At 44.1% G+C, this 13,220-nt stretch overlaps 1 protein-coding gene across 1 annotated transcript; it reads left to right on the plus strand.

Annotated features, from left to right (window-relative positions):
* The first annotated feature begins 1,322 nt into the window (after positions 1-1,322).
* On the plus strand, positions 1,323-11,449 carry LSM11 (LSM11, U7 small nuclear RNA associated). The gene is made up of 4 exons (XM_065875517.1): positions 1,323-1,770; positions 8,329-8,468; positions 10,282-10,365; positions 11,039-11,449. The coding sequence occupies exons 1-4, from the start codon at positions 1,323-1,325 to the stop codon at positions 11,447-11,449; spliced, it is 1,083 nt and encodes a 360-aa protein (XP_065731589.1).
* The last annotated feature ends 1,771 nt before the right edge of the window (positions 11,450-13,220 follow it).

Consider the following 13,220-nt stretch of genomic DNA (forward strand, 5'->3'; position numbering starts at 1 on the left):
CCACAAAGGCTATCACTTGATTTTGTTACAAGACGGGGATGTGCACTTGCTCGTTTAATTGCCAGCAGTTTGCAGGTTTGACGTTTGTGTTGGGGCAGGGGTTTTGAGCAAAGGAATGACCCGGGTTTACCTATTGAGTTATGTAGTGCTATCAGAAGCATTGTTGGTAGTTTTTATGTTATCTTTTTTATTTTGCATCATGTATTCTAAAGTATACTTCACAGCTGTATATTTTCATCCTGCTCTCTAAGAGAATAGTATTCTCTGCGGCTTCCTTTCCAGGTCTTAAGGAAACTTTAAAATATGCACAAAAGCAACTAGTATAGAATTAATACCAATTGATAGCAGTTTGGGAGAGTGGTGACAGTTAGGAAAGTGTTTTGTGTGGCCTGTAGGTGACTGGAAACACCTCGGCTCTGCTGGATGAGGGGGTAATATCTGGGCCTTTGGTGTAGCGTAGACGATTATTTTAATATCAAAAAACAAAAAATATTCCGCTGAACAGAGGCTCCGAAGTACAACCAGGTTTTGAAAATCTTGTTATCTTGTCCTCCAATCGCGGCATCTTCATTTCCTCCAGGTGCTAAGCAATGCTTACAAGATCAGTGATAGTGAATTTGCCTTAATACTAGCGTCTTTCTGGTGTATGCGTAAATTTCTTTTTGCAGAGGGTGTAGGAAATGCAGTACCAGGGTCCACCCATCATCCTTCAGTTTCATTGTACACTTAACCAATATTAGTTAACATTCACAGAGCATTTATTATGCGCTGTATATGCAGTATCTCTTCATTCTTTGGACAATTCTGTGAGGTAGGCAACCATTTCTACATCTCAGATGAGAATGTAAAGAGCCAGAGAAGCTAAATAGTTGGAGCCCACCTAGGCTAAACCCCAGTGGTACTCGGCATGAGAGCAAACTAGGGCATTCCTTGCCCTCTTTCCCACGGCTTCCCGCCAGCGCAAGCTAGGAGTAGAGCGCAGTTCCAGAGAGCAGAGAAACACCTGGGGAGCTTGTTAAGATGCCGGGCCCGGGCTCCACCCCCAGGGAATCCGCACCACTAGGAAACACCCAAAGTGATAATGATATAGATGGGGGAAACACTGCGTTAGAGCAAATTAACCTCTTCCCGGAACGCTGATGAGCTGCGAGGACCGGGCGGGTCGCAGCCGCTCGCCACACCCCCGGAGACGCAGAGCGCGGGCAGATGCTGCCCCCTGGCGGCCAGGCCGGCGCAGTGAGACCCGCGTCGCGGCTGCGCAGTGCCGCCCTCTGGCGGCCCCCTCTCCTTCCCATCGGCCTCAGCTTGCGGGCCTTTCAAACATGGAGGAGCGGGAGAGGGGGGCGAGGTCGGCTCGCGCCGGCAGCCCTGCGCGCCCGCCCAGCCCGCGGCTGGATGTCAGCTCTGACAGCTTCGACCCACTGCTGGCCCTGTACGCGCCTCGCCTGCCTCCCATCCCCTACCCCAACGCGCCCTGCTTCAACAACCTGGCCGAGTACGAGAGCTTCCTCAGGACCGGGTGCCGGGGCGGCGGGCGCGGACGGGCGCGGGGCGCGGCCGCGGGCTCTGGGGACCCCGCCACCGCCGCCGCCGGGCCCTTGGGCAGGACCCGCCGCCGCCCGGACATCCCCGCCCCGGACCCCGAGCGCATCCAGCGCCTCCGCCGCCTTATGGTAGCCAAGGAGGAAGGGGACGGGGCCGCCGGGGCGCGGCGGCGGGGTCCGGGTCGGAGCAGGAAGGCGCCGCGCAACGTGCTCACGAGAATGCCCTGTGAGTACGGCGGGCGGGGCTGGGGCCGGGTCAGCTGTCGAGAAGGCGGCGGCCCTGGAGGCGTTTGCGGGGTGATAGCGGCTTGGTGCGGGTCTGCGTGTATCGGGGGAGGGTCTTGGTGAAGGTTGAAGAGATAATCAGCGACTGTGGGGAGGGTCAGCTTGAGGAGTGAAGAAGGGTCTGTCTGAGCTGCGGGGGAAGAGTGGTAAGGCTGTGGAGGTAATAAATAGCCGTGGGGAGTGTCTGCTTGGATAACGGGAGTAAAGGTGATGGGGTCCACGGAACTGCCCACAGAGGTGATGAGGAGCCTGCAGAAAGGATCTGCAGGAGTGATGGGGGGTCCGGAGAGGTGGTGGGCCTGGAAACGGGACCTCACAGGTAGGGTTTGCAGAGGTGTTGAGGTCTTGGGACCACACACGGTGCGGGGAGGGAGGGCATAGCCAATATTAGGGGTGGGAGAGTGCTTGGTCATTGAGATTTGGGGATGTTGGGATGCAGTGTGAGGAAATCTGTTCAGGTAGCACAGGAGACATGATCCCACAACCCCTGCACATTAGGTGACAGCTCGTTCTCAGTGCTGTAAGCAGGAGAAGGGCTGCAGGGTGTTGATATACCTATGTTCACATTAGCAAATCACGAGTCCTGGAATGCAGCAGGCACAAAATGCCAGTGAAGCACAGACGCTATTTTACGGCCACTCTGCCAGGCTGAGTGCAGGACTGTGTCTGTCAGGCTCATACTACCATATGCACAGGTTATTTCATGTTCTGAAGGTGTAAATGGCACAAGGGAATTTCTTGCGGCCTCCTAACAGATCCTTAGAGTAAAGCTGTAAAAAGCAGAAGTTGCTAATGTGTGTTAGGTCTTGTATAAATGGAATAAAAACAGCCCAGGGTTATATCTTTGTCATCTGGCAAGCAGTTCTGACATCTGCCCCATGGACACAATGACCTACTTAGCCATTCAGAGCATCTGTATCCTGATAGCTAAATCTTGGCATTATTAAATCACTGCCTTTGGAATGGAGGGTTGTGCTAAGCAAAGGAATATTTTGTTTCATTTCTAGAAATGTGTTTGTTAAGAGAGAAACATCCTGAAAAGCTGAGTGCTGTTAGGGGTGCCTTTGTCGGATGATTTACTATGCCGGAGAATCCCTGCCTGAGCTAGGGTTTATTCCAGTTTGCTTGCTCAGTAGTGGCACAAAGATAGATTATGCATGTTCCTAAATTAAGAGCACTTTGGGGGACCTTATTTTTCCCATACTTTTTGCCACTATCAGATCTTTGAAATGCACTCCAAGTCTCAGATTGTAGCATTTATTTCCATTTTGCCAATCATTGCTTTGCTTCCAAGATTTTCAAGAGGAAAGAAATATTTCTATGTGGTGGGTGGTTTTGCCTTTACCTGTGGAGCACTTTGCTATATTATTGGTATGAAAATGGGGAGTTCCCATGATAAATATATGCCTGGAATCAAAGCCTCAGAATGTGCCCTCGGCACTGAAAATTTTAATCCCACCACTGGAAACACTTGGGTGTACATGGTAAAGATGAGTAGATAGCACAAAGAGTTGATGACCTTCAGAAAGCAAAAAAAGTACAGAAGCATGGGTGAGGATTAGATTTTATCAAGAAATAGTTCATGTATGAGGTCAGCTTTAGGTCTTGAAGTTAAGGAAGGGCATGGTTGAAGATAACAGCAGTAATTTTAAAATCAGACTATTGAGGTATAATTTACACATAGCAAAATTCACTCTTTTAAAGTGAGTTTTGACAAGTGTATGGTCGTGAAATCACCACCACAATCAAGATACAGAGCAAATCCGCACCAGAAAGTTTCCTCATGCCCCTTTGTAAGTCAGGTGGTAACTTTATTGTTGTTATTTATAGCTGCTATTATTGAGCCAGTATGTGCTATACACAGTGTTAAGACCTTTAGATGCATTGCATCTCATTTTACCCTTGGATACACTTTTATAGATGAGGAAACTGACACTCATTGAGTTCAACTTCTTGCCCAGCATCACGAAACTAGTCAGTTTGCCGCTCATCCTGGGTTGTCCCAGTCCAGGGGCTATATGCTTAACCATTATGCTAGTCTCAGGAGAGGAAGAATACATTCTAATGTTTCCTTCCTTGCTTTTTTTTTTTTGGTGGATGGAAGGTGCTGCTTATGTGGTTTGTGTCCAGATCAATGAGAACTGAATTTGGGTCCAGAAAGGGATTGGTAGCCAGGATGTTTTGAAGACCAAAGAGTTTTTCTTTGACTTTGTTATGAGAGAGAGTGGGAACCATGGTGTATGTTCTTAAGCAAAAGGCTTTGTAGGGCAAATGTTTCTAATTGCTGAGTTTCTAGTAGTAAAATGTGTTTGGGGAGGTAGAGTAGAGCACAGGCTCAGGGGCTTGACTGCTTAGGTTTGAATACTTGCTCCTCCACTTTCGAACTGTTTTACTTTAAGCAAGTTACTTAAACTCTTTGGGGCCTCAGTTTCCTCATAAGTGAAGTGAGGACAATAATAGAATCTAGTTGTGAAGTTTAAATTAGTTAACACATTTAAAGGTTTACAATTGTAATGTGGCCTAGCATGTAGGGAAATACTCAGTGAGTGTTAAATGTCACTGTTTTTATCGTTGTAGATTGTTGTTGTGGTTATTATTAGTTTTAGACTGTCATAATTAAAAGCCCTAGGTCAGAATGCATATAACCTGCCAGTATTGACTGTTGGCTCAGCTGTTTACTAGGTAAGTAACTTTGAGCAAATTAGTTAAACCTGTTTGAGTTGTGAGGCTTAAATAATGTGTATAAAGTTAAACTTACCATAGGGCCTGGCCCATACTGAGGGCTCAGTAATTGGTGATAATGTTGGTGACAGTGACGATGATGCTGTTGCTGGTGTGAAGGAGGGGAGCTAGGAGACGCTTGAAGTGAACCAGCCATCTGATGGGCCCTGGACTGTATTGTTAGTTGTGGAAAGAGAAAAGAAAGGGCAGGTCTTAATTATTGAGAATCTATTGTTTGGACTTAGTATTGGCTACAAGCAGGGAAAAATAAGAGTGGGGTTAAAAATGACCTGGATTTGGAAGTGTGTGGCCCAAGAGTAATGGCAATGGAGAGCGGGATTTGGAAGAATAACTTTTTCAAAGATAAGGCATATGTGTATGTGTATATATATGCGTGTGTGTGTCTGTGTGTGTATCTATCTATATATATCTAGAAGCCTGGCTCATATCCATTTGGAGTTTGTCACAGACACTGCTGCGAAGAGATTCAGACTGTGCCTTCTGATTCAGAATGTGAAGTTCATTTTTTCTTGGCGTTTTGCTCTGATAGGTGGTGCTAGTGTTGTATTTTTGATCACATAAGGAGAGAAATACTCCCTGGAATTACACCTTATTAAATCTTTGGAAGAAAAAAAATCAAAAGAAAAGTACACATGTGAGGGTGGAAAACCTGTTTGCCATTTAATTAGAATAAGAGACAGTTGTTAAGACACATGCCTGTTCTTCCTCTCTGATTTAGGGGTGCATGGGGAGAAGTGGTGCCCCTATTTTCTTTCACGTTAGAAAAAGGGTGGTCTTTCCACCCTTTGTGGAACATACACATGTATGGTGAGAAAGGGGAGTGAATGTGTATAGGTAAACGGAATAATCCAGGCATTGTGATCAGTTTCTAAGAAATTGAACTATAATGGCTTATTCCTTACATGACTCTAGAAGTTAACTAGTCTAACCTCATTTTATGAATGAGGAAATTTGGGCTTATAGAGAAAAAGTTGTTCGCCAAGTTCACACAACTAGGTATAATGACCTAACAGTTGTTTACAGTGCTTGATTTGACACTGTCTATAACACATATCCAGATGTATGTACATACGTCGTTATATGTCAGAGGCTCAAAGAATTTTAAAAGATGGCTAGAGGAGGGATAGGTGATGAAGATCAGACCAAGTTTCTCATGTTCCTTTCCAAGGCCACTGTTTCTGTCACTCTGCCTCCAACTGTGCCTTCTTGATGAACCCTCAATCTGAGGGTGCTAAGTCACTTAATCCAAGCATATCTTCTTGTGGTAATTTATCACTGCCATCATTTATAAGCCAATCCATGAGTGAGGGGTAAGGAGGTTAAGAGTAACCACCTTAGTTATCCAAGTTGAAGTGCAAGACTTTTGTTCTCTTTTATGCCACTAGAAACAAAACAGAGATTTTTTGTTTGTTTACTGTCAATGACAATAACTTCCAAAGAACTGTGCCTTGCAAACTTGGGGGGAAGAATGAGACTGTGTATGTGTGAGTGTGAATGTGACTGTGAGAGAGAGAGAGTGTGTGTGCACACGTGTGCTCACGCAGTTTTCTTTAGGGAGATTTTATGTAGTATAGCCAGCATATTTTGAAGGCTAAGTTAACATGAAATAATAAAAATAAAATTCACTTAGAAGAAAACATAGGAAGAACACTCTATGACATAAATCACAGCAAGATCCTTTCTGACCCACCTCCTAGAGTAATGGAAATAAAAACAAAAATAAACAAATGGGACCTAATGAAACTTCAAAGCTTTTGCACAGCAAAGGAAACCATAACCAAGACCAAAAGACAACCCTCAGAATGGGAGAAAACATTTGCAAATGAAGCAACTGACAAAGGATTAATCTCCAAAATTTACAAGCAGCTCATGCAGCTCAATAACAAAAAAACAAACAACCCCATCCAAAAATGGGCAGAAGACCTAAATAGACATTTCTCCAAAGAAGATATACAGAATGCCAACAAACACATGAAAGAATGCTCAACATCATTAATCATTAGAGAAATGCAAATCAAAACTACAATGAGATATCATCTCACACCAGTCAGAATGGCCATCATCAAAAAATCAAGAAACAATAAATGCTGGAGAGGGTGTGGAGAAAAGGGGACACTCTTGCACTGCTGGTGGGAATGTGAATTGGTTCAGCCACTGTGGAGAACAGTATGGAGGTTCCTTAAAAAACTACAAATAGAATTACCATATGACCCAGCAATCCCACTACTTGGCATATACCCTGAGAAAACCAAAATTCAAAGAGAGTCATGTACCAAAATGTTCATTGCAGCTCTATTTACAATAGCCAGGACATGGAAACAACCTAAGCGCCCATCATCGGATGAATGGATAAAGAAGATGTGGCACATATGCACAATGGAATATTACTCAGCCTTAAAAAGAAATGAAATTGAGCTATTTGTAATGAGATGGATAGACCTAGAATCTGTCATACAGAGTGAAGTAAGTCAGAAAGAAAAAGACAAATACCGTATGCTAACACATATATATGGAATTTAAGGGAAAAAAATGTCATGAAGAACCTAGGGGTAAGATAGGAATAAAGACGCAGACCTAGTGGAGAACGGACTTAAGGATATGGGGAGGGGGAAGGGTGAGTTTTGACAGGGCGAGAGAGAGTCATGGACATATACACACTAACAAACGTAGTAAGGTAGATAGCTGGGGGGAAGCAGCCGCAAGGCACAGGGATATTAGCTCGGTGCTTTGTGACAGCCTGGAAGGGTGGGATGGGGAGAGTGGGAGGGAGGGAGACGCAAGAGGGAAGACATATGGGAACATATGTATATGTATAGCTGATTCACTTTGTTGTAAAGCAGAAACTAACACACCATTGTAAAGCAATTATACCCCAATAAAGATGTTTAAAAAAATAAATAAATAAATAAATAAATAAATAAACTTGAGCATGAAGGAAAAAAAAAAAAAAAAAAATTCAGCCTTGCTCCCAAGCTCTGAAAATAAGAGTCCATCATAGTAAAAGCTGCAGTTTATAATCCCAGTATTCCTCCCATGAGTTGTCATACTGCTCTTTTTGTATGATGCTTATCAGCAGTGTCATAAGAGTCAGATGCTCAGCAGGTGCCTTTATACCAGCAAGGCTTGGAATACAACCAGGCCTCTTCCTCCTAGTGTAAAGATGATATACACTGAAACACTAGTGGCCCCAGAGAGCTCGTGCATGAAGTAGCTCAGACTTGAGAGGCCGAAAGGCCATTATTTCTTAGGCGATTGCATGTGTTTCAGGGCAAATGAGTTACATGGTTCATTTCCTTTAAACCTATGACGAGGGTTTTTGTTCTTTGGAAGGCTCAAGCTGGATATGTGGTTCATGAGCTTTATCCTGAAAAAGGTTGTCTTAACAGGGCATAGAACTGAGAAGAATCTAGCTGCTGATGCACACATTTAATGTAGTATTTCTTTTTTTCCCAAAAAAGTTTTAAAATGATGGTGCCTCTTAGAATCAGTGACATCATAGAAATAGGGTAGAGAGGTAGTGAAACATTTGGATGTTGGCCATACAGCTCGTTTATCCACGTTCCAGGGAATCTTGTTTCGATTCAGTGTGCATTGCCTACGCTAGCCATTTTGCCCACTGGGCCTTCCTGCTCCTGTGGTGTGGCTGACACTATACCGTGTTGCCTTGTGTTGCTGGAGATGGTTGGGTGGTCTTGGTTGTTAGTTCTGGGAATGAGAACAGGTGTTCATGCTGTGCTGACTGTTCTTCTTGTTTCAGTGCACGAAGGCAGCCCTCTGGGTGAACTCCATCGTTGTATCCGGGAGGGGGTGAAGGTGAATGTTCACATCCGCACTTTCAAGGGACTTCGGGGCGTCTGTACGGGCTTCCTTGTTGCATTCGACAAGTTCTGGAATATGGTAATTAAACCTTTCTCAAGGGGCTGGAGAACCTTCTAGGGATTAAAATTTTCATATATCTCAAGGACCTTATTCAGCAAAACCTCCAGAATAACTTCCCAGAGGAGGTAGAATCTTTGCACTCTCTTGGGCAATAACAAAAAAGTTCTTTTTATTGCTTTTCCCAAAGGCAGAGGCTTTCACCTGGAGTGATTTTGCCCATTCCTCCTTGCCAGGGACATTTGGCAATGTCATTTGTTTTGATTGTCACGACTGTGGGTTGGGGTACTACTGGCATCTAGTGGGAAGAGGCCAGGGCTGCTGCTGCTGCACATCCAGCAGTACATAAAACAACCCCCACCGCCCCGCCGCCCTGCCCAACAACAAAGAATTATCTGGTCTAAAATGTTATTAGTGCCAGGGTTGAGAAATCTAGCCTTAAGGAATAATTACTTATTTCATCTTTTAGTAATTTTATGTTGATTTCCTACCAACTATTTTTCATTCATTTAAAAATATTTGCTGACTTCCCACTTTGGCTGGGCACAGTGCTAGGTACAGAAATTTCAGAAAGGAACTTTTACTCTACGGCTTTCGGAAAGACAGATGTGGATAGAGGGGAAGCAGACATATTAATAAGCCGGACACTTTGCATAGTGTTTCCTTGTGAAGGAGTGTACCACGTGCCCTCAGTCTTCTAGAGGCTTACTGTCTATTTACTAAACATTTGTAGGAGAGAAGGGATATATTATAGCACAACTATGATATGAGGCAGTTAAAATAACTTTGATAATAATAATAGTTGCTAATACTTATTAAGCCCTTGCTATGTGCCAGATACTGTACTAAGGGCTTTATATATAATATCTCAATGAATGAGTTGTGGGTCTATCACTGTTTTATTTCACAAATGAAGAAATTGAGGCTAGCGATTTTGGAAGATTGGTCCCAGATCACACTGTTAGTAAGTGAAAGGACCATGACTTTATCCTTTCTGGCTTCGGAGACCATGTTTTAAGCTGTATGGAATCAGAAAACCTGGATTTGAATCCTAGCTTCACCATTTGGTAGCTGTGTGACTCTAGGCCAAGTAATTTCTCTGAGCCTCAGTTTTCTCATCTCTAAAGTGTAGGGAAAATATTTTATTATAATTTTACCTTTGAAGGAAAAGATTTAAAAGAATATATTTGATAACAGTGGTGGTAATCATAATACTGTCAGCTTATATTTGTAGGGTGATTCACACTTTTCAAAGTAATTTCTCATACCTGATCTGATTTGATCCTAATAGCTCTCCTGTGAGGTTGATCTCTCCACAACAAGAATTCACTAGCAATTCTGTGTGTTACCCTGGTTAATCTCTATTAATTGCTGTCATAAGACATACAGACTGAAAAGGGAAAAGCGGCAGTAGTGTTTCTTAACGTGTGGTCTGAGGCTGTCCTGCATCAGAATCATGGGGTTTTTGGTACAAGTAGAAAGTTCCTGGGCTTCATCCCAGGATGAAGAATCTCTAGGAGGATAGCCTTAGATTTGTATTTTAATAAACTTCCCAGATATTCATGCTCCCTGAAATTTATGAACCTCTACCCTGCGTTGGTAAAGGCACCTTACCATAGGGGAAACCCATCTTACATGGTCATAGCCGCTTGGAATTCCTATTCAGAGGGTGCCACGTATTACCATTTGTTTCTGCCCAAGAGCTGAGTCACCTGTTAAGGTTAGTTCTGCTATAATTAGATGTTATTCTGCCTTTTAAATTTTTTCCAGAAAGCTATAAAAATAATATTTGAATGCTACCTTATTTTCCCCACTTTGGTCTGTTTTTCTCTAGGCACTTACTGATGTGGATGAGACCTACCGAAAACCTGTTCTAGGCAAAGCATATGAACGGGATTCTTCATTGACTCTCACTAGGGTAGGCAGTTTCCCCTGACTTTCTGAGTACCCAGCATGCTTTCAAGCTTAGGAATTAAGATCACTGAGCCCAGGGACCAGGGTTTCCAAGTGGAAAAGCTCTATTGCTATCAACCAGGTGTGCCTGGACCACGGTTTTCATTAGTCTCTTCCCATGCATCCAGCGAATCAAAAATGAGTCTGTGCTTCTTACTTGCATATTGTTTGAACAAGTTACCTCTTATAAGGTTTAAAAGTCTTTCAGTTTTATACAATAGAAAAAGTGGGTGCCTTTTCTCTTGACATATTTATTGATTTATCTGAGTTACAGCTAGAAATAGAAAATTCGTTACTAACTTTTTTTTTTTTGCGGTACATGGGCCTCTCACTGCTGTGGCCTCTCCCGTTGTGGAGCACAGTCTCCAGACGCGCAGGCTCAGCGGCCATGGCTCACGGGCCCAGCCGCTCCGCGGCATGTGGGATCTTCCCGGACTGGGGCATGAAACCGTGTCCCCTGCATTGGCAGGTGGACTGTCAACCACTGTGCCACCAGGGAAGCCCACTAACTTTTTAAAAATTGCAAAGCAAGCAGTCCACAGAGCATGATAAAGGAATCTAGGCTTTCTTCTACATATTGAAAGAGGGATGTTGTAAGCTAAAGGGAAGGCTAATACTTGTCATTGCTTTCCTTACAGCTCTTTGATCGACTAAAACTGCAGGATTCCTCCAAGAAGGAAACAGATTCCAAGTCTGCAGTTGAAGACTCCACTCTGTCCAGATACTCCCAGACATCCACCTGGAAGGTGGCTTCAGTGTGGGGACGAGGAGACACTGACCGGGGTTCACGCAAGCGTTCCCGCTCCGTCCCTTCTTCCCTGCAGGCATCGGCAAGGGAGGAGTCCAGGTCAGAGCTGTCAGGGAGGACTACACAGACAGAAGGGTCGAGTGCGGGAGGTACCTTTTCCAGGGCCACCACCCTTTCCAGGGGCCAGCCCCGTAAGAAAAAGCGAAAGCCCAAAGTGGATTACCAGCAGGTATTCACTCGACACATAAATCAGATTTTCATTCGAGGCGAGAATGTCCTGCTGGTTCATCTTGCACAGTGACCAGCTCGGCCTCACTTGAGCTTTGGTTTTTAGAAATAAAATGCATGAATCGCTGCTATGCTATATCCTAGTATCCCAGTGAAGCTCTGAGTTGGAATGATTCCCTCTGGTCTGCCATGTGCAGAGCATAGAGCCAGGCTCGGGCCTTCTGGGAGATGAGGTCCCTGAAGGGGAAACAGGCCTTGAGAGGGTGGGTGGGTGTGTGCATTAATATCAAGGCAAAAGCTGTACAGAGGTACATGCATCTTATTTGGTATCGTGGTTTACTTCACTCAAGCCAAATACTAGATTTGAATTAGGGAGCATGGTATGAATTGAATTCACTCCACAGACACTATAGCACAGTGAAGGAAAAAAACACCTCAAAAAGAATGATCTCATTTCTAAAAGCTAGTGCCCTGAGTACTCATAAATTTGTTTCTAAGAGTAGCAGTATAAATCACCCTGAGCCCTGAACCCACATCTTGTAACTGACCTTTGAATTTTGCTCTACACCATTCTCTCTTGATCAAGAAATGTAATTTGTTATCTTTTAATATCTATAAGATATAAGAAGCCCACCAATTTATGTAAGAGTGAAATTTGGGTAGGTGGTACGCTCAAAGCATCTAGCAATGAATGCTGTGTTTTTATGCCTCTCCACTTTATGGAAAGAGATATGGGACCTCGTTGTTGGTCTTCCTCTTGCCAGAGATAGCTTCTGCAGATGGTGTACCAGATGGGACTGTAAGATGCTCTTGTCCTTCTCTTTCACTTCTGTGGCATGGTGCTAGTGCATGTACCCTGTGTATTGCCCCTCTGTATATAGTGTGACCTGTCCTGTGAGCTTTATGTCAGGAGACTGTGACCTTCATGTCTGGCTTCAAAGAGTTCTGCGTGGACTCAATAATACACACTCATCATGTGGCCGAGAGTACTCTTTCCAGGCAGGGCTGGCCCCTGTCTAGAGTATCTTTTAGTATCTTTTAGGATGGTTTCCATGAAACAGGGGTGGAGTTTTATTCCCTTGTTTCAGGCCAAAGAGGTTCTCACAAAGTACAGCGGTGGTGTCTGTAAGGGACACTTTACTCAGCCTGGCTTGAGTAACAGGAGCACTAGACCACCTGCTACTACTTCTACTTGAACCATATGCTTTTCCAATCACCAGTGCAAAATAGGCTATATCTTGACACAGACTGTTAGGCAATGTTGACCTTTTGTTTTGTTAGTTTATACATTATTTGGTTTTATTTTAGATAACTTAGGTTCAAAGTGAGAATGATAAATAGCTAACTAGTTAAAACGTTTGAAAAGAAAAACTTCCTCTGCTGTATTTGTCGTGTTACTTAAATAAGCCTTCTGAGAAGCTGGTGAATCAAGTTCCAGGAGCTGGGACTCTGGCTCATCATGTTGAGAGGAGAGCAGACTAACCCTTCCGTGCCTCAGTTTTTTCCCACCAGACACCTACCTCACAGGGGCACTGAGTAAAAGAATTTGGGGAAGGCATTTTAAAGTCTTTTAACACGTGTAAGTGCCATGAGTGATTTTCACTCACCCTGTTTCATAGCTTGGTAAAAGTTCAGTGTTTCATGAGCAAGGTAGGTGCTATATAATATCAGAGAGTAATCTCCATAGGTGTCACAGTTACGATCTTGTTATCAAAAAGCAGTGATATCGGGCTTCCCTGGTGGCGCAGTGGTTGAGAGTCTGCCTGCCAATGCAGGGGACACGGGTTCAAGCCCTGGTCTGGGAAGATCCCACGTGCCACGGAGCAGCTGGGCCCGTGAGCTAC

This window comes from Phocoena phocoena, chromosome 3, assembly GCF_963924675.1.
Source record: "Phocoena phocoena chromosome 3, mPhoPho1.1, whole genome shotgun sequence".
In the NCBI taxonomy this organism is placed as follows: domain Eukaryota; kingdom Metazoa; phylum Chordata; class Mammalia; order Artiodactyla; family Phocoenidae; genus Phocoena; species Phocoena phocoena.